Source organism: Panicum virgatum, chromosome 5K (genome assembly GCF_016808335.1).
Source record: "Panicum virgatum strain AP13 chromosome 5K, P.virgatum_v5, whole genome shotgun sequence".
Taxonomy (NCBI): Eukaryota; Viridiplantae; Streptophyta; class Magnoliopsida; order Poales; family Poaceae; genus Panicum; species Panicum virgatum.
Window position 1 is genome coordinate 46,911,023 of NC_053140.1, and position 21,065 is coordinate 46,932,087.

The 21,065-nt window shown below is 49.8% G+C and overlaps 3 protein-coding genes and 2 long non-coding RNA genes across 9 annotated transcripts; 2 read left to right on the plus strand and 3 right to left on the minus strand.

Annotated features, from left to right (window-relative positions):
- Positions 1–44: 44 nt before the first annotated feature.
- Positions 45–4,834, minus strand: LOC120707881. Of its 5 annotated transcripts, none has more exons than XR_005689152.1 (4): positions 3,430–4,834; positions 597–3,345; positions 381–476; positions 45–250 (listed from the first exon to the last, which is right to left on the minus strand). It is a non-coding gene; the product is annotated as an uncharacterized LOC120707881 (long non-coding RNA). The 5 variants fall into 5 exon arrangements; XR_005689153.1 differs by having other exon boundaries at positions 45–479; positions 597–761; positions 1,612–3,345; positions 3,430–4,833; XR_005689150.1 differs by having other exon boundaries at positions 381–479; positions 3,430–4,833.
- Positions 4,835–6,188: 1,354 nt separating this feature from the next.
- LOC120707874 (elongation factor 2-like) lies at positions 6,189–10,133 on the minus strand. The gene is made up of 3 exons (XM_039992931.1): positions 9,987–10,133; positions 9,662–9,813; positions 6,189–8,872 (listed from the first exon to the last, which is right to left on the minus strand). Exons 2-3 carry the CDS (start codon positions 9,750–9,752, stop codon positions 6,408–6,410), a joined length of 2,556 nt encoding a protein of 851 aa, XP_039848865.1. The 5' UTR covers positions 9,753–9,813; positions 9,987–10,133; the 3' UTR covers positions 6,189–6,407.
- Positions 10,134–11,244: 1,111 nt separating this feature from the next.
- On the plus strand, positions 11,245–13,078 carry LOC120707876 (senescence/dehydration-associated protein At4g35985, chloroplastic-like). The gene is made up of 5 exons (XM_039992932.1): positions 11,245–11,932; positions 12,021–12,145; positions 12,243–12,409; positions 12,507–12,591; positions 12,682–13,078. The coding sequence occupies exons 1-5, from the start codon at positions 11,336–11,338 to the stop codon at positions 12,839–12,841; spliced, it is 1,134 nt and encodes a 377-aa protein (XP_039848866.1). The 5' UTR covers positions 11,245–11,335; the 3' UTR covers positions 12,842–13,078.
- Positions 13,079–13,334: 256 nt separating this feature from the next.
- LOC120707879 (40S ribosomal protein S24-1-like) lies at positions 13,335–15,112 on the minus strand. Its single transcript, XM_039992934.1, has 5 exons — positions 14,915–15,112; positions 14,780–14,821; positions 14,513–14,683; positions 13,692–13,778; positions 13,335–13,578 (listed from the first exon to the last, which is right to left on the minus strand). The coding sequence occupies exons 1-5, from the start codon at positions 14,996–14,998 to the stop codon at positions 13,549–13,551; spliced, it is 414 nt and encodes a 137-aa protein (XP_039848868.1). The 5' UTR covers positions 14,999–15,112; the 3' UTR covers positions 13,335–13,548.
- A 154-nt stretch (positions 15,113–15,266) lies between these two features.
- LOC120707882 lies at positions 15,267–17,010 on the plus strand. Its single transcript, XR_005689154.1, has 2 exons — positions 15,267–16,591; positions 16,691–17,010. It is a non-coding gene; the product is annotated as an uncharacterized LOC120707882 (long non-coding RNA).
- Positions 17,011–21,065: the final 4,055 nt, after the last annotated feature.

Below are 21,065 nucleotides of genomic sequence, written 5' to 3' on the forward strand. Positions count from 1 at the left end.
TTTTATGCTACTAAATGCTTATAGATACAAAAACTCACAGTAGGTAACTATAATATTAATATTCTACATTATTTATAGGGAATTATAATAGACAGTATATTACATTTATATTACAACAACACACATTTGGTGCTCTAGTAAAAGGCTAGAAACTACCAAGTACATAATCTAAAATCGAGCTGTAGTTGCAGCTGTTTTGGGATGGTCTGAAAAGAGTGGTTTGGTTTCTCCTTAATATAGACATTACATCCTGCAAAAGTTTAGACAAGAGGTGGTATATTTATGTTTTGTTTGATGATAGAAGTTGATGCTGCATCAACATAGTTGCTTCCTTATTCTGATGAGATTGGGAGCACACGATTGATTGGGACTTGTTTCACCTGATAGCCGCTGGCAAAATCTCAATTGTTCCAGATTTCATTTTTAGTATGAGGTTGTACAGAGCTAATTCCCCTCGTTGATGCCGCTCCTCGTCTCTGCTGAAAGGTAAGCACCCAAATCAACCAACAATTTACCACTTGCACAAAGGATTAAAGCAAAGCAAGAGGACCTTATTTGAAAGACTATGTACACGAGCAAAGCAATAAGCAACTCACCAAACATGGTTTGTACACGAGCAACTTGAGCTTGGCTTTAGATGGACAGCTTGGCTTAGATGAACTGTCTGCTGCTGATGCGTGGTTGCCCTAACACACCGCCCAGGCCACCATCACGACATCTCGAGTTGCTTGGAGTCGAGGAGGAAGAGGCAACTCATTTTCCTAATTGGAAAATCAAATCAGGTATCAACCAGTAAAAAAAGTAATTGCAAAATTGAAAGAAATTACTTTCTCTCTCCCTTTCTGTACATGTTTTTTTTCATGTGATTCCATCTGGCTGTACATCATTATTTATAAATAGTAGACAACAAGAAAGTAGGGTAGCCTTCTAGGAAAAAATTACATATTGATACATATGTGTACATAGATTTCAATAGAGAATGATGCACGATAATCACACAAATGGTACATGAATGAAAGTTTTTTTTTTGTGGTGGGTGATTTATTTTTGCTTGGGACTGATTGTCCTTGGCTCATATACATAGTATTTAATCTCTTCATATATTCTCTTTGTTGTGCAAGCCTAAGCTGGAGCTTCTTATGGACCCAAAACATAAAGATAATTAGTAAGGATCTGCAGGTGGTTTACTTTTTTAAGATAAGTTGAGGAACCCTTACATACTTACATGACACGTCAAAAGTAATATGATAATACGTGCACCATGAAGGAAGTCAGAGTTTGAAAGGGTTGTCAATCTCTTCTCCAGAAATAAGAATGGAAATGGAAAATAAAAAAGAAGAAACAAATCCAAAGGATTAGACCTTGTAATCAAGCAGATGGCAGAAGGAAATTAAATATTACTGTTAAACAGGAATCATCCCAAGAAAATGGGAGGCAACCTCTAGCTGAACAGAACTAATGTGGTGCTTGAAACCAACAAGGCACATACATCTCACTACCTTCAGAATACCTCCTTCCCAGTCCAACCAGCAAAAGGGAAATAAATTTATATCTTAAGGGAACACACATGGTAAGGCAAAGAAAATTATATGAAGATAAATCAGAACTAACCATTGGCAATGATAGTGAGGCAACAAATTGCATTTGGTTAGTTATATTCAAATAGTCCATATCAAAGAAAAATCTGCTATGAACCTGCACCAAAATGAAAAATAATGAGTCTGCACTCAAAAGCTACTGTTTTTAAACTTTGGATAAGAAACTACTGTGCAAGTCTGAGCTGAGCCTTCTCTTTCGTATATGAAATTTGCTTTAGCCAATTAGAGCTGTGGTAGAACAACAGTCGACAACATGTAGATGCATTTCTCAAAAGAAATTTTTCCCTATCATTCAATTTTCAGAAATTGTTCAGCATTCAGAGCAATTGCTTGGAGCTAAACTGAAAGTACAATTTCGCCAACAGGTCCAATCAGATATGTAAATTTAATAGGATTGCTAAAAAGTGGTATTCATTCAGTGATATTTCAGTAGGAACCTCAGCAGTCAAAGTCCATGTCATGTTCCCTGACTTAAAAAGGTTAATCATTTTGCCTAGAACAAAATTTCTATGGAAAAATGGTACTACAAAGCAGCTCCACTCAATCCCACTTGCATTGATAATGGAAGGTTAACCAGGCTTTCACTGAGGTTCTCAATCCTTTTAACTTAAGTTGAACATAAGATACAGGAAAAAGTTCCATTAAGACAAAGTGTAAACAGGACATGCATATGTGAGTATATTACAGAATGGATATAAGGCGGACATAGCAACAAATTGTTTGATTATTTTTAGACATACGAATACCATTTTTTTGTCTCATTTTGAAGTTTCAGTTCAATTCTTTATTAGCTTGGAGATATTCAACAACAGTGTATCAGTAATAAGAATCCAATGGAGCAGGTAGGAAAACCTGCTTCCTTAGGTGCTTATGTTCTCTTTCATCATAATCAATTTATCTCCAACATCAAATGATGTGTCCACTGTTTTTCTTAGCACATGGAAACCATAGTTCAGACCGCAAATATATCAGCTGTGGCTACCCACAGTCCAATCTAATTGGAGGTGCATACATGAGGCACCCTATCTAATGTTCAGACTTTTGGACATAAGATAGATATTTAAATATTCAGATGTCATGAATATTTTGAGTACCAATCAGTTCTAAACATGCAGATCTATCAGATCATCTCAAGTAGCATCAAATTTTAACCTTGCTTAACACGGGAAACACAGGGATAGCAAGAACCTAATTTCAAGACGAAGTAAATATGCAGTGTTACTAAGATGGCATCTCCCTAGACATAATTTTTCAATAACAATAGCTGCTAATGCAAAATCATTGGAAAGCAACCTCTTACCAGGGAAGGATAGAACTCAGAAGTAAAGGAGTTGAAGAGGCTTGGCCCTGACATCTTATCAAATATGTGTAATAATTGCAACTAGGCAGTCAATAGTAGCTCTTGCAAATCTATTAGAGCATCCTGAAGCCGCTTGTGTACATGTAAAGGCACTCTAGAAATGAGAGCAGGGAGAAAAACCTTTGAAAATTGTAAGTAGCTTGGCAAGCACGGATCCATTTTCAGCACTTTCTTGTATATGCAAGGTAGATCAAGAAGTCAAAAGGGAGCAAATTAACAACTACTACAATTCAAATACCAAATCTTGAAAATTGACAGCAATAACACATCTTAGTACACAAGTGAACTAAACTTTGCAGTTAGACAAAGGGAATATGAAAGAAATGTTCAAGGATTACCTATATAGTGGTGCAGCCTTAAGATTCCTTCCGCAGAAGGCTAACCATGCTGCACCATCAAACAGGAGTGGCAACGGAAAAGGAGTTAGCACCCAGCAAGAAGAAGAACGCTAAATATGCATAATCAACTCACCCTGGCCTGGAGAGAGGAGCAATTAATCCATAGATCAGTTTGGCCCCTCCTAATCGAGGAGCATAGCAGATAGCGGTTAGCAACGAGCAGAGGGTGCGGAGGGCGGCACCCGCCGGAGATCCAGCAAATCGGCTTGAGCGGGAAGCCGGAGGAGAGCTGCAGAGAGGTGGACCAGGAGACAGAGAGGGTCGGCGAGGAGGCGGCGAGGGCGCCCGGGCGAAGGTGAGGTCAACGATGAGAAGTCGGCGATGGAGGCAAGCTCGAAGGATCGGAAGGAATGCCAATAGTAGCTAAAGCCGCAACCACCTGCGGTGCGCGTGGGCCGGTGCTCTGCAGCACCCACCTATGTGCACGGGCCGGTGCTCCGCCGCCGCCATCGGCGGGCGCGAGCTGCCTGCGCTGGCTAGATCTGAGGAAAAACATGAGGCAGAGAGAGGTGTCAGGGAAGAAGGAAGCTGCGGAAGCGAAGATACTTACCGCTACAGAGCGACCGCCTCCTTGTGCGTCGGGCAAACTATGGTCGTCACGGCCATGAGCGTCCTGGCTGTTGAGCCGTCGGGAGCCGCCCACCTGCCGCCGCCGTCAACGCCTTGGTCGCAGCCGCCTTCGCTTCGCTGGGGTGGAACGTCGGGACTGCCGGCTCCGTGAGCTCTGGAGGTGTCCACGTCAGTACTACGGGAGCAGGCAGCGCCGGGAGGGGGGCAGCAACGCCGGCGGCCACCAGCGGCGCCTGCTCGCGTGGAGCAGCGGTCGGTGCCGGACACCGCCCGGGCACGCGGTTGGTGCCACACCGCAACCCGGTGGCGCCGTCGCTGCCCGCTACCGTCTAGCGTGGTGAGGCGGCGGCACAGGGATGGGGCAGCGGCGGGAAGGAGAGAGCCGGTGGGGAGAGGAGGCCGCGCGAGCGCCGCGCTGCGCAGGAGCGCCGAGGAGGAGGGGGAAAGGAGGACGAGAGCCCGCGCGGCGCGAGCGGCGCCGGCGCCGACCTCGGTTGTCCTTGTCGGTGGCGGGGAGGGCGAAGCTAGGGCCGGCGGCCGCGCGGGGAGGGAGGGAGCGACGGCTGGCGGCGGCGCGGGGAGGGAGGGAGGCCGGCGGAGCGAGCGAGGATGGGAGCAGGGGGAGAGAGAGAGAGAGAGAGAGGAGGGAGAGGGAGGACGGCCGCGCGCCGCGGCCATGGCGGGCCCCTGCTCCTCCGCAGAGACGAAGGCGCTGCGGCCATGGCGTGCCTTCACCGCGCGACCGCGCGGGCCTCCACCGCCCCGCCATGGATACGGCGAGGGGCCCTGGATCCCGGCCTCGTCGCTGCAGCTCGGCACGAGGAGGGAGGGAGAGGGGCAGTGGAGGGGCGAGGGGAGGAGGGGCTGAACGAGCAGCGGCGCCGGAGAGGGAGGAGGTTGGGGACGCCGGCGGGGGAGGAGGAAGTGGGCGGGCGGGCGGCGCGGGCAGGGAGGAGGAAGGGGGCGACGCGGGGAAGAGCGGTGGGGAGAGAGAGAGGCCATGTTCGGTTAAGGGTCACATCACAATTTCAAAAAAAGAGGAATGTCCGCATGAATATTAAATGAAGTCTATTTGTAAAATTTTTTCAAGGATGAGTGTAACTTTTCGAGACAAATCTAATGAAATTTCATCATGATTGGCTACAGTGATGCTACAGTGACCGCGCTCAATTATTCACTAATCGTACAGTCAAAGAACTCATTAGTTAGAGTAACTGCTACAGTACCATAGTCGTGGAGGTAATTTTGTAATTAGATTTTATTTAATACTCTTAATTGGTGGTCAAAGTACCAAAAAGTTTTCATGAAAACGTTTTCACGGGTAAACCAAACATGGCCAGAGAACGGGAGTGAGGAAACTGGAGACCGACTTGGCAGACGAAACTTCGGCCCTGTTTGGTTTCAATAGCACGGTAGCACGCACAATTCCCGAAAAAAGAATCTTCAATGCATGGAGTACTAAACGAAGTTTATTTGCAAAACCTTTTCACGGATGGGTGTAACTTTTCATGACGAATATAATGACAGTAATTAATCGATGATTGGCTACATTGATGCTACAGTAACCATCCTCTAATCGTGCGGTCAAAGGTCTCATTAGGTTCGTCTCGTGAAGTAGTGCAGGGTTGTGGAGTTAGTTTTGTAAATTGACTTTATTTAGTACCTCTAATTATTGGTCAAAATTTTTGTGCTACTCATGCTACTATAAACCAAATAGGGCCTTCGTGGAAGGAGCTCACGCCACCGCTGTAAATGCTAGAACAAGCGTGAACACGGTGTGAACGCGGAGAAAAAAGCGGTGCGCAGCTGCTGCTTCCGTGTGAATGCGTCCACGCGGTAAACGGCCCTACAGTTTCCACCACGAGAACTAATATTTACCGTCAGATACACATCGAATGGACCGTGGAATTTTTACTATCGTGGACGCCCCGAGAGCTCACGGAGCCGGGGGGGCATGATACATAGAAATGCAGAAATGAAGCTAATAAAACATTCACCTGTCCCACTATTCGGTATCAAGCCTACACTGCAATGTTCATTCAATTACAGAAAATCTGATACAAATGTATCTGCAGTCATTAATCTTTCTGAAACTGCTTATATAGAATCTTGTTACCAGAGTTGGAATTCAACAGCTTAGATTTGTGCTTGGACTTTAGGAATTGCTGGATAGCAGGGCAGGTTAAAATTGATGTATTTGTTATTTTGTTTTCTCAGTCAATGGAACAGTAAATCAAAATCAAGAGCAATAAGGAGGTGAAATGAGCAAAAGTATTTGACACTTCACATATTTCATTACTGCTTTAGCATAACTACACTTACAACTGAACTTTTCCAAGTGAACAAAATGAGGAAGTTAACATACTCGAAGCAGAACTCAGATGCGATTAACAAGTTTGCAGCGTAAACTAACAGTGACAGAAATTAACAAACGCTAAGAAGCAATAGAACTATACATATATACTGACCAATACGAGCAACTCAAAATCTGTCCTCGAACTCGGACAGGGGCATCATGCCCTTGAGACCCTTCCTCCTCCTGATGTCCCCGACGAGCTTCGCCGCCGTGGAGCCCTCCTCTAGCGGGTCGGAGTTGACAGCTTCCCAGTGGTCGAAGACGCACTGCGGGAATGCCTCGCCGGAGGTCTCGGCACGCAGCCTCTCGGTGAACTCGAGCGACTCGGTGACGGGGAGGTAAGCCTTGAAGTTGACCAGCGGCGTGCCGGGCCTCCGCCTCTCCTCAATCACGCTGCCCCGCTTCTTGTTCAAGATGCCGTAGATGCTCCCCGTCGCCCTCTCCGGCGCCTGGATCTCCACCAGGTAGACGGGCTCCATGAGGCGCGGCATCGCCGTGAGCTGCGCGGCGTAGATGGCGCGCCGCGCCGTGGGGATGATCTGGGCGCCGCCGCGGTGGACGGCGTCGGCGTGCAGCACGACGTCGCGGAGCTCGAAGCAGGCGCCGCGCATGCTCTCCTCGGCGAGCGCGCCCTCCTTGGAAGCCCACTGGAAGCCGGCGACCACCGAGTCCCTGACTTCGCCCACGTACTGGACGCCCCTGCACATGTCGACGAGCATGTTGGGGCCGGCCGCGTCGGGACCGAAGCACCAGATTTTCTTGGCCGTTTCCTTGTCCCAGCCGAACTCCTCCGACAGGACCCTGGCGCGGACCTTGACCTCGTCCTTGGAGCCGACGAGCTCGTCGTCGATCGCCTTGGCAAGCTCTTTCTCCAGCGGCCAGGCCTCCATGTACAGCCGGTTGTGCTTGTTGGGCGACTTGCTCATGACGGTGCGACACGACCTGGCTAGAACCGTCTCGCGGTAGGCCACGACGGGCGGGCCGACGACGATCTCGGTGCCGCTCATGAAGTCCTGCTGCAAATCCTTGATGCAGATCTCCAGGTGGAGCTCCCCGGCGCCGGCGATGACGTGCTCGCCGGTCTCCGATATGGTGCACGTCACCAGGGGGTCGGACTTGGCGAGGCGCTTCAGCCCTTCCACGAGCCTGGGCAGGTCGGCGGCGTTCTTGCAGGCGACGGACTTGTGCACGACCGGCGAGACGGAGAACTTCATGGCCTTCATGGGGTGCGCGTCCGCCGCCTTGTCGTCGGTGAGCGTGGCGCTCTTGGTGATGAACCGGTCGAGGCCGACCAGGGCGACGGTGTTGCCGCACGGCACGCTCTCGACGGACTCCAGCCTCTTGCCCATCCAGATGACCGTGCGCTGGACCGTCTTGACGTAGAGGTCCTTCTTCCCGCCGGGGACGTAGTCGGGGCCCATGATCCGGGCCTTGGCGCCGGTCGCCACCGTGCCGGAGAAGACCCGGCCGAAAGCGTAGAACCTGCCCTTGCCCGCCGGGATCATCTTGGACACGTAGAGCATCAGGGGCCCCTCGGCGTCGCAGTTGCGGATGCCGGCGGCGTACGCGTCGTCGAGGGGGCCCTCATAGAGCGTCTCGACGCGGTACCGCTGCGCCTCGGCCGGGGACGGGAGGTGGAAGACGATCATATCCAAGAGCGCGGCGCTGGCGGGCAGCCACGCCTGCATGACCCTCTTCATGAGCGCCTTGCCCGACAGCTCCCTGTCCTCGGCCCGGAGCGCGACGCGGAGCTTGTCCAGCATCGACCACAGCTTCTTCCGCTTGTCGTTGTCGTCGTCGCTGCTCATGCACGCGTCGATGACCTGCCGGATGGGCTGGTAGCAGAACTGCACGAACCCGCGCTGGCACGTCGGCGAGCCCGTCGGCCTGGTGGACCAGGCGCGGGTGGCCGGTTCGAAGAAGTGCTCGCCCCACAGCCGCTCCGTCATCCTGGCCTCGTCCACGCCGAACCTGGCCGCGTACATCCTGGCGAAGTCGGGCAGCGTGAACGCCCAACCGTGCAGCCCCGCCGAGAACGCCACCGTGCCCTTCTCCGGCGACACCTGGCAGCCGCCCAGCCGGCCGTCCTCGTACGTCGCCGAGATCACGTTGGCGCTCTCGATCACGCGGCGGAATGCCTGGTACGCCACCTCGCCGCCCTGCTGGAGCTCGAGGAAGCAGCGGTCCAGCTTGTTGACGGCGAGCACGGGCTTGATCCGCTCGGCGAGGGCCTGGCGGAGCACGGTCTCGGTCTGGACGCAGACGCCCTCGATGCAGTCCACCACGACGAGCGCGCCATCGGTGATGCGGAGCGCCGCCGTGACCTCGGACGAGAAGTCGACGTGCCCGGGCGAGTCGACGAGGTTGATGAGGTACGACGGCGACCCGCCGCCGCCGCCGCGCCGCTCGCCCCCGAGGCGCTTCAGGGACTCGTGGGGCATCTCGTAGCGTAGGGAGATGCCCGTGGACTTGATGGTGATGCCGCGCTCCGCCTCGTCCGCGCGCGTGTCCGTAAGCCGCACGTCGCCGGCGGCATCCTGCGCGATGATGCCCGCCGCGGCCACGAGCCAGTCGGTGAGCGTTGACTTCCCTGCGATCAGGTCATCAGGGGACAGTCGCAGGTACAAATACTTCAATTGCATGAACAGTCAAGGTAGCTGGGAGCTTTGACCGCGCAACTACGAACTACTAGCATATTACACATTTAGGCCCGGCCGTGTTTGGATCGCACTGCAATCCTAGCGCGCACGTTTCAGAAAATCTCGCATACATAGAGCACTAAATGAAACATATTTGCAAAATAATTTCAGGAATGGATGTAACTTTTCGCGATGAATCTAATGACTATAATTAATTGATGATTGACTACAGTGATGCTACAGTAACCATCCTCTAATCACGCGATCAGAAACCTCATTAGATTCTTTAGGGTTCCTAGCGCAGGGTTCTGGAGTTGGTTTTACAAACTGACTTTGTTTTACACTGTAATTAACGGTCAAAATTATTGCATTTCCTAGTCTAGTCCAAACCAAACAAGGCTAGTTTCCAAAAAATTTCCTACAGTATCCGTCACATCAAATTTTCGGACACATGCATGGAGCATTAAATGCAGTTAAAAAAATAAATAATTACACAGTTTAACTGATTAGTACGAGACGAATCTTTTAAACCTAATTAGCCTATAATTGAATAATATTTGTCAAATAACAACAAAATGTGTTACAGTACCAAAATCCAAATTTTTTCACCAACTAAACACACCCTTACCGGACATGAAAGCCATCAATTTCCTCAAGTCGCAGTTGCATATTCAGGTTGGTGGGATTATTATTCATTACTGAACCCGAACAGAAACAGAGAACTGGGCGGGAGTGCTGACCATGGTCGACGTGCGCGACGACGGACATGTTCCTGATGTTGTGCTTGTTGTCCATGCTCGCGCGGAGCTCGTCGACGGTGACCTTAACCATCTTGGACGACGGCGCCGGGAGATGACGCCAAAAATGAGCAAGGCGAAGAGTGGATTCACCCCTGCAAGAAGAGCATGCGAGATTCAGCGAAGACTCGCAGAGTGGGTTCATCAGGAGGAGCTGCGCAGGTGTTTCATATTTCTAGGTGAAATCAAAACAGCTCAAACGAACAGAGGCATCGATATCGAACGCTGAAACAGGTCTCGATTCAGAGGGAAGGATCGGAGGGGATACCTGCTGCTGCAGAGGAGGAGCGGAGGAAATGACGAGAGCAGTGGGAAGAGGTCTTGCGCTCTGACCGCGTACTTGTAAGCCGACACTGCGTGGCAGCCAAGTTTGTTAGTGGGGTTGTTTCCTAACGGCTACGAAACCGCGGGGGGGTCGTCCGATCGTGGATCCACGATCCGCGTCGCTCCTGGTTCTTCCTGCCCCTGCCATTTCGTGAACCCTTCGTCGCCGGAACGGAGTATCAAAAGCCAGTCGCTATTATGACCGCGAGGGACTCTCCCTCACTGATGTGTGGGCCTCACCGCACTCGGGCCCACACGTCAGCGGGCGAGTCCCCTCCACTACCGCCGAGGAGACTCATCCTGTCTGGACTCCAGAGCTTCGTCGCTACGCGAACTCGCCGATTTCTCCAGCTCACATAGCCGCATCACGCCGTTGATCCAATCCCTGTCCACTTCGGCTTCGACGCGGTCACTAGTCACGCCATCATCGCCACTCGCCTCTGCCCCGAAGCCAATGCTGGTGCTCATATCATCAAGCTAAGTCGCTTGATTTCGCATATATGAATGATGATGCCTGTCCAGTTACCTGCTGTGGAAATGGCGAGCTGGATTCTGGAGTCAGGACCAAACCTGACTAGGTCGGCGATCGGAAGAAGGCCGGCAATCTGACGCTGTGTCCTTTTTAACCCAAAGCTCTGAATATCAGACAGACACATGGTGATTGGTGAATACAGAGATTTCACTTTCCTTCTGAATATGGACTGTTGCCTCTGCTAAGGTCACTAGTCTTCAGTCTAAACTTCGATCGACTGCCGGTTCCAGATTCCTTTTATCTGCATTTTTTTTAGCAATTTTATCTGCATTTTCAGATGAGATGAGCATACGATGGATAGTGCTTTCACCGGTGACTGGTTTTATTGCGTTAATTATCAACGTTAGCAACCGATTATGATTAATGGAACACTAAGATGATGTTGGTGCGTCAGACTGTCAGTTACAGCCATTGCGGCAGTGATCAAACTTTCTATAAATCAACTGAATGTTTGGACGGCTGCTATTAACACTTGTTATTCCATCGTCATCCGCTGGGGCGTGAAGCGATGTATTAGCCATGAAGGTTGGAATAAAGGCGCTCGCCGCAAAGGAATGTGAAAGGGAAACCACGGCCTGAAGGTTGCCATGGATATATTCCCGGAAACGAATTTCCCTGCCTGTCTGATATATCATACTGTGTTCCTGACAGTGGCATCATCTGTGGCCTGCCTATATTAGCAGTTCACCTCATCGCACAGCCGCAGCTGCCAAGCAAGGCGCCAACCCGCCTTACCCCGGAACCTCTTCGCGCTCAGTGGCATGGCCTGCTGCGGCGCCATGGCCGCCAGGCCGCGGGGCGTCCGGGAGGAGACGCTGCTCCGCGTCCCGGGCGCGTCCGTGCACCTCCTGGCCGGCTCCGGCGGCCCCGTCGAGCTCGCGCGCGGGGACCTCGCCGTCGTGCGCCTCGCCAAGGACGACGTGGCCGTGGCCACCGCGGTGCGCGTCGGCCGCGACCTGGGCTGGCCGCTGGCGCGAGACGAGCCCGTCGTCAGGCTCGACCGCCTGCACTACCTCTTCACACTGCCCGACCGGGACGGCACGTTCCTCAACTACGGCGTGTCCTTCGACGCCGCCGCCAACGCCGACGCCGCCGCGCTGGCGGCGCTCGACGGCTTCCTCCGGTCCAACGCCTGCTTCTCCGCGCCGTCCTCCGCGGCGGCCGGCGCGGTCGCCCCGTGGTCGAAGAGCTCCAGGCCGCCGCCGCCGCAGCAGCAAGCGGCTGCGCCGGACGCGTACTGGAACGACTTCGCGCCGAGGATCGACGGGTACAACAACGTGCTCGCCAAGGCGATCGCCGCGGGCACCGGCCAGCTCGTCAGGGGCATCTTCATGTGCAGCGAGGCCTACGCCAGCCAGGTGCCCGTCCTGTCCGTTCTGCCAAGTTCGGAAGCGATTGGAGAATTTCTACGCATGACTGACAGCCAGACACTTCTGTTCCTTGCAGGTTCAGCGGGGAGCTGATCTCTTCCGTCCCCAGGCTGCCGGCGGCGCGAGCAACCGAGTCGGCGGAGATGGCCGGAGCAGCCAGGCGAGCACGAAGCGCGGAGCGGTGAACAAGAGCCTCAAGAGGTAACTGAGCTAGCTCCCGTCCTCTTTCTGGTCGGTCTGAAATATGAACTGCTAATCCTGCCTGACGATTGTGCTGGTGGTCTCTGCTGTTCTTCAGGGTGAGGAAGCTGTCGGAGATGACCGAGCAGATGAGCCAGTCCTTGCTCGACACAGTCATCTCTGTGACCGGGTCCGTGGCCGCGCCGCTGCTCCGCTCCAAGCAAGGCAGAGCCTTCCTCGCCACCGTTCCCGGCGAGGTCGTCCTGGCATCGCTTGATGCCATCAGTGAGTGTCCTGCAGCCGACGCATTTAGATGCTTACAGTCAGAAAAGGAAAAATAGGATATGTTCCCATCTTTATCGTGTTTGCATTTCTGTGACAGATAAAGTTATGGATGCGGTAGAGGCCGCTGAGAGGAGGTCCCTTGCTGCGACCTCCAACGTCGTTGCCGGTGCGGTGTCCAGGAGGTGAGAACACCCGAATCTCGCTTGAAAAAGTTGAAAGGCAATTTTGATTCGAGACCATGTTTCAAGACTGAGACACTGCGGCTTTCCTAGGTACGGCGAGAGCGCAGGCGAGGCAACTGAGGACGCGTTCGCGACGGCCGGCCACGCAGTCGGGACGGCGTGGAACCTCTTCAAGATAAGGAAGGCCGTCACGCCGTCGTCCTCGCTGCCCGGGAACATGGTGAAGAGCGCCGTCAGGAACAGAAACTGACGACCAACTAAATTAAGAATCCATCAGCCATCAGCACTGCGAATCCAGGGACAGGGACACGCCGCTGCAGATACAGAGTGGTTGTGCCATTCTGGATGTCCATCTGCTGACGATAACATTCACCTTTATAACCGTTTAGGCCAACGAAGGTGTACTTCGAAATGTAACAAACATTGACTATGTCAAAGTGTTTCAGCCACAAATGATAACGGGATGCCCCAGTGACATTTTCCGCAACTAACGATCGACCTTCGAAGCAAATTATTGACAAGGGCAACTAATCTGCAACCAGCAAATATCAACGAAAAAACTGGAGCAGGGACCGAACAATTATGCCGTCTAATATTCTGAATGCGATGATAACATGATCGAAGTTCAGTTCAGCACATGGCTTTAACAAACATGAAGAATAACACTGAGTGTAGCACATTTTCAGGTTCAGGGGCAAACAAGCGTGCAAGAACACAAAGAAAGGTGTTAGGCATCGGAAAGATGAGTAAATCACACAACTGCATGAGATAATAGGTTGGCATGCAAGTTAATAGCCTTCTCATAACATGCTATTGCCAATCTGGCCACGTTCACATCCAGGAATAACAAAACTTCACTTCAGTGCTTAGGGTAGAACAAAACCTAACAACCATAATTATGACATTGCAACCAGACCACCCAGAGTCCAGAATAGTAATACAGATGTAAATAAGTGTTTACTTCTTCTTGGCATCACCAGCCTTGGTCTGTAAAAGTATCAACAACAGAAAGCAGAGCTTGCATCAGTAAAACAGAAGAGACATGATAACACACAATGCATAATAAAGGAATTGAAGACCAGAAATATCGTGATAAGCACCTTCTTGACACCACGAATCTTCTTGGACCTGTTCTTCCGCTCTTTCATTTGCTTGCGGGATTTCTCAACCTTAGTAGCAAGACCATTCTGCGAAAAGCGAGATGGATTAAGCAGAGGAATAACATTCCTGAGCAACAATGCAGAAATTGATAGCCATATAGTACACAACTCAGGTTGTTGAGATGTCCATCAAGTTCAAATTAATCCAAACTCATAACTCACAATCAAACACTGATATCATTTTTGGTCATGCAGTAATCTTAACACCAGAGGTCAACAATGAAAAAGACAGAAGATGATACAATAGCATCTACAGTTTGAGAGCAATGTTGAATGCTGCTGGCATCAAGTAGGTATCATATGTCATTGTATACAATAATTTTTAGATGATTATTGCATTCTAGTAATGCAATGATGAAGATTGCGATGAAGAAATTGTGCTATAACAAATTTCCGTAGCTCAAAAGTAGAATTAATACGCCCTGCCATTCAATTTCTACTAATATGATCCCAATCACAAGCACCAGCATAAACTAGAATTAATACGCTTTTGCAAACAAGTAGCATGCACAAAATCAATGTGAAGCCACATGAAAATCAGCAATAACCACAACTAGTCTCTAGTTTCACAGATGTACTTCTCTTCATGACGCTCCCACAAAAACATATCGAAACATTGCAGAAGGATTTACTTAAAATGTAACTAAAATTAGTGTGCTGCCACATATGATGCCAGGGATACAATCAGCAATTAGACATTTCCACTTTAGATAAGATTACTGACTCAGTGCCATTGAAGCAGATGCCGGATGGAAACATACCCTGATGAGGCGGTACTTGGGCTCGAACTTCTTGGCGGCCTCGAGGTTGTCGTAGATGAGGCCGAAGCCAGTGGACTTGCCTCCTCCGAAGTGGGTGCGGAACTTGAAGACGAAGATGGTGTTGGGGTCCCTCACCTCGTACACCTTGGCTAGCCTCTCCTTCAGCTCCGCCTACAGACAGAGAACACCCTCAGAACCCTGAGATCCAGGAACAGAAGAACCCACGCTACAACAGCAGCCGTACAGGACGTGGGATATCGATCTCACCTTGGAGACGTTGGCGCGGCCGGGGTGGATCACCTCGAGCACCTGCAAGGTAGAGCGACAGAAGGGGGCGAATTAGTGAGGGAGGGATATGAAAGGAGAGAGACTGGGAGCGGTGTGGAGATGGATGGTGCTTACGAATTGCTTGCGGGAGAGAAGGCGGTTGGTCATGAACTTGCGGGTGCGGAGGGTGACCGCCGTGCTGGCCTTGGAGTCCGCCATGGTTGGGAGATGGAAGCTGGACGCGCCGCCGCTGGGGAGGGAGGGGGAGTTGGGGGCGCGAGAGGAGCGAGGGTTAAGGGCTGGCTGGCGGCACGGAAAACCCTAGGTGGAGGAGAGGCAGATATTTATACGATGGGCTTAGAGGTGCGTGTGCTGCTAGGGGCTGGATGGGCCGTTTCTGAAACGGGCCGCGCTTGCGGTCTATAGTAGTGCTCTACTGCTGTCAGCCCAATATGTGATCGATTGCTCTAACAAATTTCTATATATGATTCGAGCGGGACTCCGTGAGCAATGAGAGTGGCCACGTCAGCAAAAATTCTACCGTCCCTCTAATTTCTAACCGAGGGTGAAGATCGGTTCTCACCCTGGCAATTCTAGCCTATGCGCGGCGGCAGCCTCCTCCCTCCCCGTCCCGATGGAGCCCATGGAAGGGCGGCGGAAGGCATCGTGCGGCGGAGGGCATGGCGCGGCGGCGGCCCGCCGGCTGCTCCGTCGGCGGCATGCGAGCGCCGAGCGGCCGCCGTGCATGACCAGCGGCGCGGCGCGGAGCAGGCCCGAAGGAGCAAGGGCACGCGCGCGACGGAGCAAGGAGCAGACGGATCCTGGCCGCCGCCACCAGCCAGATCTGCGCCGCCCCAATGCTCTGCACGTGGATCCGCTCGAGGCGAGCCCCTGGCGCGTGCCGGATAAGGGGTACGGCGGTCCTGCGCCGCCGGCCGGCTGCCAGGGCTTGCGGCCCTTGGCCTTACCCATCCCGTCACAGTTCTTCGCAGCCATGTGCCTCTACTTCATTCTGTCCTTTGATATTTGATTAGCTTTGATGTTTCAACGCAAATGCGAAGGGGGTACTTCTTTTATTCTTACCTAAACAGTGTTTCAAAAACATACCACCATTAGCCGTATTGATGCAGCACCAGAAGACGAAATTTGTTAGGTGACCAGATCAGTTGAAGCTTCCCTTTCCATCCAGCAGCAATCTCACGATTACACACTGAATTATTGTTATTCTAAGCTCAATATACTGTTTTCTGTAAATTTCATGGGCATAATCAGAATGCATTTCATCAGACAATTTGAACTACTAGCCAAACCTGAAGCAAACAAACTAATTCATGTACTACTCCGAGAACTACTTCAGTATTATGCCATCTAAGTTACTTTATATTGCCACCTTTCTGATATGTAGTGCAAATTTAATTTATAGGCACTGCTATTTCCTTCGCCTTGCTATTTTCAAAACAGCAAAGAGCCTATGGAGCCATACCATGTATTCAGGGCTTTTCTTATAGCAACATGCGCTTCAACGATGTGGAGAAGGTTATGTTTTATCGTCATCAAAAACAAAAAACTTTGTATCACTCAAGGCACACTTATATAGACGATTGTCTTCATTGTCTGCTTACCTGAGTCAAAGGCAAACATGAAAGTCACTTTCATGAGAACTATGAAGTTACAATTTCTTCCTCCTTTCCTATTGACGGTTGCACAAATGATTGATATTGGTAGTCTTGCAATCAAGTACTTACTCATTCGGGTGTGCCTAATGATCCAAAATTTCCTCTCCCAACTCTGAGTTGCAAAATCATTCACAAGGTAATCTCAACCAAAGTAAATGTTTACTCCATCTTCTCCACCCCTATTTTCCTAAACAGGCCATTGTTCTAACAATTAATTCGGTGTACCTTTTTACAGGATGAGGAAAATGGTTGTCCTTGAAGATGTTGGGGATGTCCGCCACCGGCCGTTTGCTGTTGGATTCAGTTGTTCCTATCAATGTTAATACTCTTTGATGCAAATTATTTGTATCGTGTTATCTCCTGGAAGATCACTACACCAGTGAGAAACTTGATGTTAATGTTTGCATGTGCCGAACAATTAATGTTCTTAGGACTCCAGTATTATTTTAGCTTAAGGACATCCTATTTCACCGTGTTGTAAACTATGCTAAGGAACTACCACTTAGCTAAATATTTGACGCTAATGTCGCTCTTCTTTGCAACCGAATTTCATAATTGTGCTGCCGCTTGTTAACGTGATGCATTTGATATAATAGTTTAAAATTAAATACAAATTGTCTTACAAGGAATGATGCAAAGTTTACAGGTCCACGGAATGAGGTCAGTTATGATCTTATTAGGTTACACTACAAAATTAGAAATGTCTAAAACTTTAAGTCCGACCTTCCTTTTTCCATTTTCATCTTATAAAATATATATACTACTTTTAATTTCTCCCTGTACTTCAAAACATCTACTGTACCATATCATGATAATTACCACTAAGATGACAAATGAATTATGCGCGCGCAACGCGCGCGCAATCCACTAGTCTCTTAACAATTCACGCACCAAACCGGGCCCAACCAGAGTGGCCACGTACACAGGAAAATTTCGGGCCGTAGATATGAAATCCAACGGCCTCCGCTCTCGGCACCAGCGCCGCCGCCCAGGGCGTCGAATCGACCGACGCCTTCGCCCTACAGCTCCGCGCGGGCGGACCCGGGCAGGCCATGGCCCCGGCCGTGAGCATGGACTGCTCTGCCGCCTCCGCCTCCATGCTCCAGCTCGGCTCGACCGGCGCGCCACCGAGCTGGTTCGCCACGCTGCCACCCGACCCAGACCCAGCTCCACCGTGGCGAAGCTCTGCTCGCCGCCGCCGTCGGTACATACGGACCTGGCCGATCCCCACCGCAGCGACGCTCTGTTCAGTGCCGTCACTAGGCCGCGCCCGCTGCCTATGCGCCTCGCGCCCGGTCTAGCCTGGCCGCGGGCCGCAGACGACTGCTGCGCTGCGCGCCCGCCCGGCCACAGGCCACGCGCCGACCGCCTGCGGCAACTGGGCCGCTCCCGGCTAACAGGCCTCGGTCGCGTCGCGCATGAGAAGGGAGAGAGACGAACAGCACTTGCCTACTGTTGCTCCATGATGGGGAAGCAGACGATGAGACGAGGAGGATGTATGCAGCTACCACAGGTGAGCGAGGAGGCAAAGGAGGTAGGGGAGCCGCTGTAGCTCAGGGACAGAGAAGAAGGGGCCTTCGCGCCATGGCTGCTTGGAGGGGACCAAGGAAAATCGGCTACTGCCTTGCTTATTCTGCAGCTGGGAGAAGATAAGGCAGGCAAGAGGATGTGCATGTGGCTGACGGCAGCACAGGAAACGTGGAATGGATTGGAAGAGAGGGAGAGTGCAGGATTACGTGTGTAATTAGTATAGGTTTTCTTTAATAGGTTTTTAGGCTGCATCTTGGGTAGTGAGTTTAGCCGACAAACTAAGATAATTTTCACAATTAAATATTTCTTAATTCACACGTACTAGATACGAAATAAATTTTCAGGATTTTCGATCCGCGAGAATTTCTAGAAATTAGGAAACGGAATTTCGACACCGATGTCAAAGATCCAATTTCCTACATCCAATTTTTTCCTACATTTTAGAAAATCCATTTTCGTATTGTTTGGAGCGTCATAAATTTCTTCACAACACATTTTAACGGACCCATAATTGTTGGAGCACTATTCAAATATTCTTCAAAATTTCATTAATTACTGTTTGTATTCTACTAATAAGATCTAAATTCCGATTAAACAATTCTGAGCTCATAGCAAGATCCAAAACGTAACAATAATAAGTTATGGATTGACAAATTCCATGCTTCTAAAAAAAATAATTGACCTTCTTTTCCAACGATAAATGTAGCCAAAAAATATGATAGCTATATTTTTATTCCACAAAATAATGTATTACATAAATAATGCTTTTATGATAATGGTGTTCTCTAAAATATATAACAAGAGCAACAACAGGCTACCAACCATGAGAATTATGAGAAAATAACAAAGCCATGGATTTATTTTACAAATGTTGCAATGTAAAAAAGAACAAATACTACTCCAAGCAAAAAATAAATAAAAAAACCATTCGCTGTAATAATATGAAAAACACAGCAACAAATATCTAATTTTTTAATTACACAGTTTCAGTCTCAAAATTATTTGTCCCTCAAATTAAAGACAATTCTAGCAGCACATCACTTGCCGAGGGGATACGTAGATGGCTAAACATAAATGCAGACTAAAAAAACAAATGTACTACGAAAAATATGGCATCTGAACTCAAACGACCAGTTCACTGGCCCACGCGGCAACGCCGCGACCATTTCTAGTCTATACTATCCCCTCAAAAAAAAAACAAATCTATACTATATCTATACTATAAAGATCGAAAACAATTAAAAACTTTTTTCATCTAGATTGGGTCTACCGTACCCTCACGCTAGACCCACCTGTCAGGGCCGAGGGAGGTGTGAGGGGGTGGAGACCCATAAAAATTACAAGTTAGAGGATGTTTCTGCCCCAAAACAATATTTTCTATACTATAAAGATTGAAAACAATTAAAAACATTTTTCATTTAGATTGGGCCCACCTACCCCTCACGCTGGACCCACCTGTCACTCTGTCAGAGCCGAAGGAGGTGGGAGAGGGTGGAGACCCATAAAAATTGCAGGTTAGAGGATGTTTCTGCCCCAAAATAATATTTTCTATCTATACTATAAAGATCGAAAACAATTAAAAAAATTCACTCAGATTGGGCCCACCGTACCCTTCACGCTGGACCCACCTGTCAAGGCCTAGGGCAGTGGGAGGGGGTGGAGACAAATAAAAATTGCAGGTTAGATGATGTTTCTGCCCAAAACAATATTTTTTTGTCACCGGATGGTTGCTTACCCGCGCTCTTGTACCCTGTAGAAAAACAATGATGGCGACTGTGTTCTAGCCAGTCAGGAAACTCCTATGTGCAATCTGGACCTAGCTAGCCAACTCATCAAGGAACGGTCAGGACTCTTGCAGAATCCAACATCGCTTCGGCAATGAGTAGCTCAATCTGTAGCCGCACCCTGACCATGAGTTTTGGGTATGTGATTGGGGCACGTACACGTACAGAGGCGCGGCCGTACACAACCGCCGTCTTCTTTCCTTATCCTCGTGCCTTTCGCCCACGTACACAACGGCTCAAGGCTGCGCCGTCCTTGTTTGCTTCCATCGGCGGACCTGTGCATCACGTTTCAGTTGAAGGGCACACAAGGCATCGCTGGACTCGGACTCGTGCTCAGCGTCCTCCCACGCCGGGAGGCTGCCGGCGCTGTTTGATCCGAACTTCCTTTTCCCTCTAGGTGTTTGATCCGAATTGTTTTCCCCTCTGAATTGGGGGCAAGAACGCTGGCGCGGATTCTCAAAAAAAAAAAAAACACTGGCGCGCCGTAGCTCGGCCACGCGGAATCCATCGCAGGCGAGTTCATCGTGGGCGGCCTACGGAATGGACGATGGATGGCTAGCTTCGTTGGTGCCGCGAGGGATTCCTGCTTAACGCTCGACTGGTTGACCGCCGGCCCTGCCGCGAGGGACTGGCGTGGGGCGGAGCCCGGTGGCTGCGGCGAGCGAGTGGCGTGGGGCGGAGCCGACAGCAGCCGCGGCGATGGAGCTGCTCCGCCGGCCTCATGAGGACGATGTAGTGGGGACCACCGACGGCGCTTCTGGCGCCGCCACACGGTGCGTGGCGCAAGAACATCTCATCGTTGGTCTCCGTCGAGCGGCCATACCACGTATTTTTAAAATTTATTTTGAATATTAATTTAATTAATACTTAATTAATATACTTTTGAATTAAAATCTAATTAGAATTTTTGAATTACGTGCGTGTCGCACGTGCGTCTATGCTAGTGATGAAACAGTTCCTAAAAAACAAATGATGAAACATTCTTTTCGGAAATGATACATTTTTTTTGGAAATGAAACATTTTCCGCTAAAAATACAAATGGTTTTTTATAGTGCATTTTAATATAATATTTTTTAAAAAATTACAACCTCGAAGTATTTTGAATACAAATTTTCAAAAACATTTATGTTCAAATGCCAACAAGCTCATATTCTCGCAATTTAACAAATTTGGATGCTTTGTTTATAATTTGTGCTCGAGTAATATAATAAAAAGTATTTAAAAACACCAGTTTAATCACAAAACATGTATCTGCATTGGTTATCAAGCTTTTTTCAATTAACGGCAAAACAAGC

Coding starts and splice junctions, on each gene's coding strand:
- LOC120707874 (XM_039992931.1), bottom strand. CDS start 9,752: ATGGTTAAGGTCACCGTCGACGAGCTCCGCGCGAGCATGGACAACAAG. Junction 8,873..9,661: donor CGTCGCGCACGTCGACCATG/GTCAGCACTCCC, acceptor ACCTGATCGCAG/GGAAGTCAACGCTCACCGAC.
- LOC120707876 (XM_039992932.1), top strand. CDS start 11,336: ATGGCCTGCTGCGGCGCCATGGCCGCCAGGCCGCGGGGCGTCCGGGAG. Junction 12,410..12,506: donor GGCATCGCTTGATGCCATCA/GTGAGTGTCCTG, acceptor TTTCTGTGACAG/ATAAAGTTATGGATGCGGTA. Junction 12,592..12,681: donor GCCGGTGCGGTGTCCAGGAG/GTGAGAACACCC, acceptor CGGCTTTCCTAG/GTACGGCGAGAGCGCAGGCG.
- LOC120707879 (XM_039992934.1), bottom strand. CDS start 14,998: ATGGCGGACTCCAAGGCCAGCACGGCGGTCACCCTCCGCACCCGCAAG. Junction 14,822..14,914: donor TTCTCTCCCGCAAGCAATTC/GTAAGCACCATC, acceptor TCTACCTTGCAG/GTGCTCGAGGTGATCCACCC. Junction 13,579..13,691: donor AGATTCGTGGTGTCAAGAAG/GTGCTTATCACG, acceptor ATACTTTTACAG/ACCAAGGCTGGTGATGCCAA.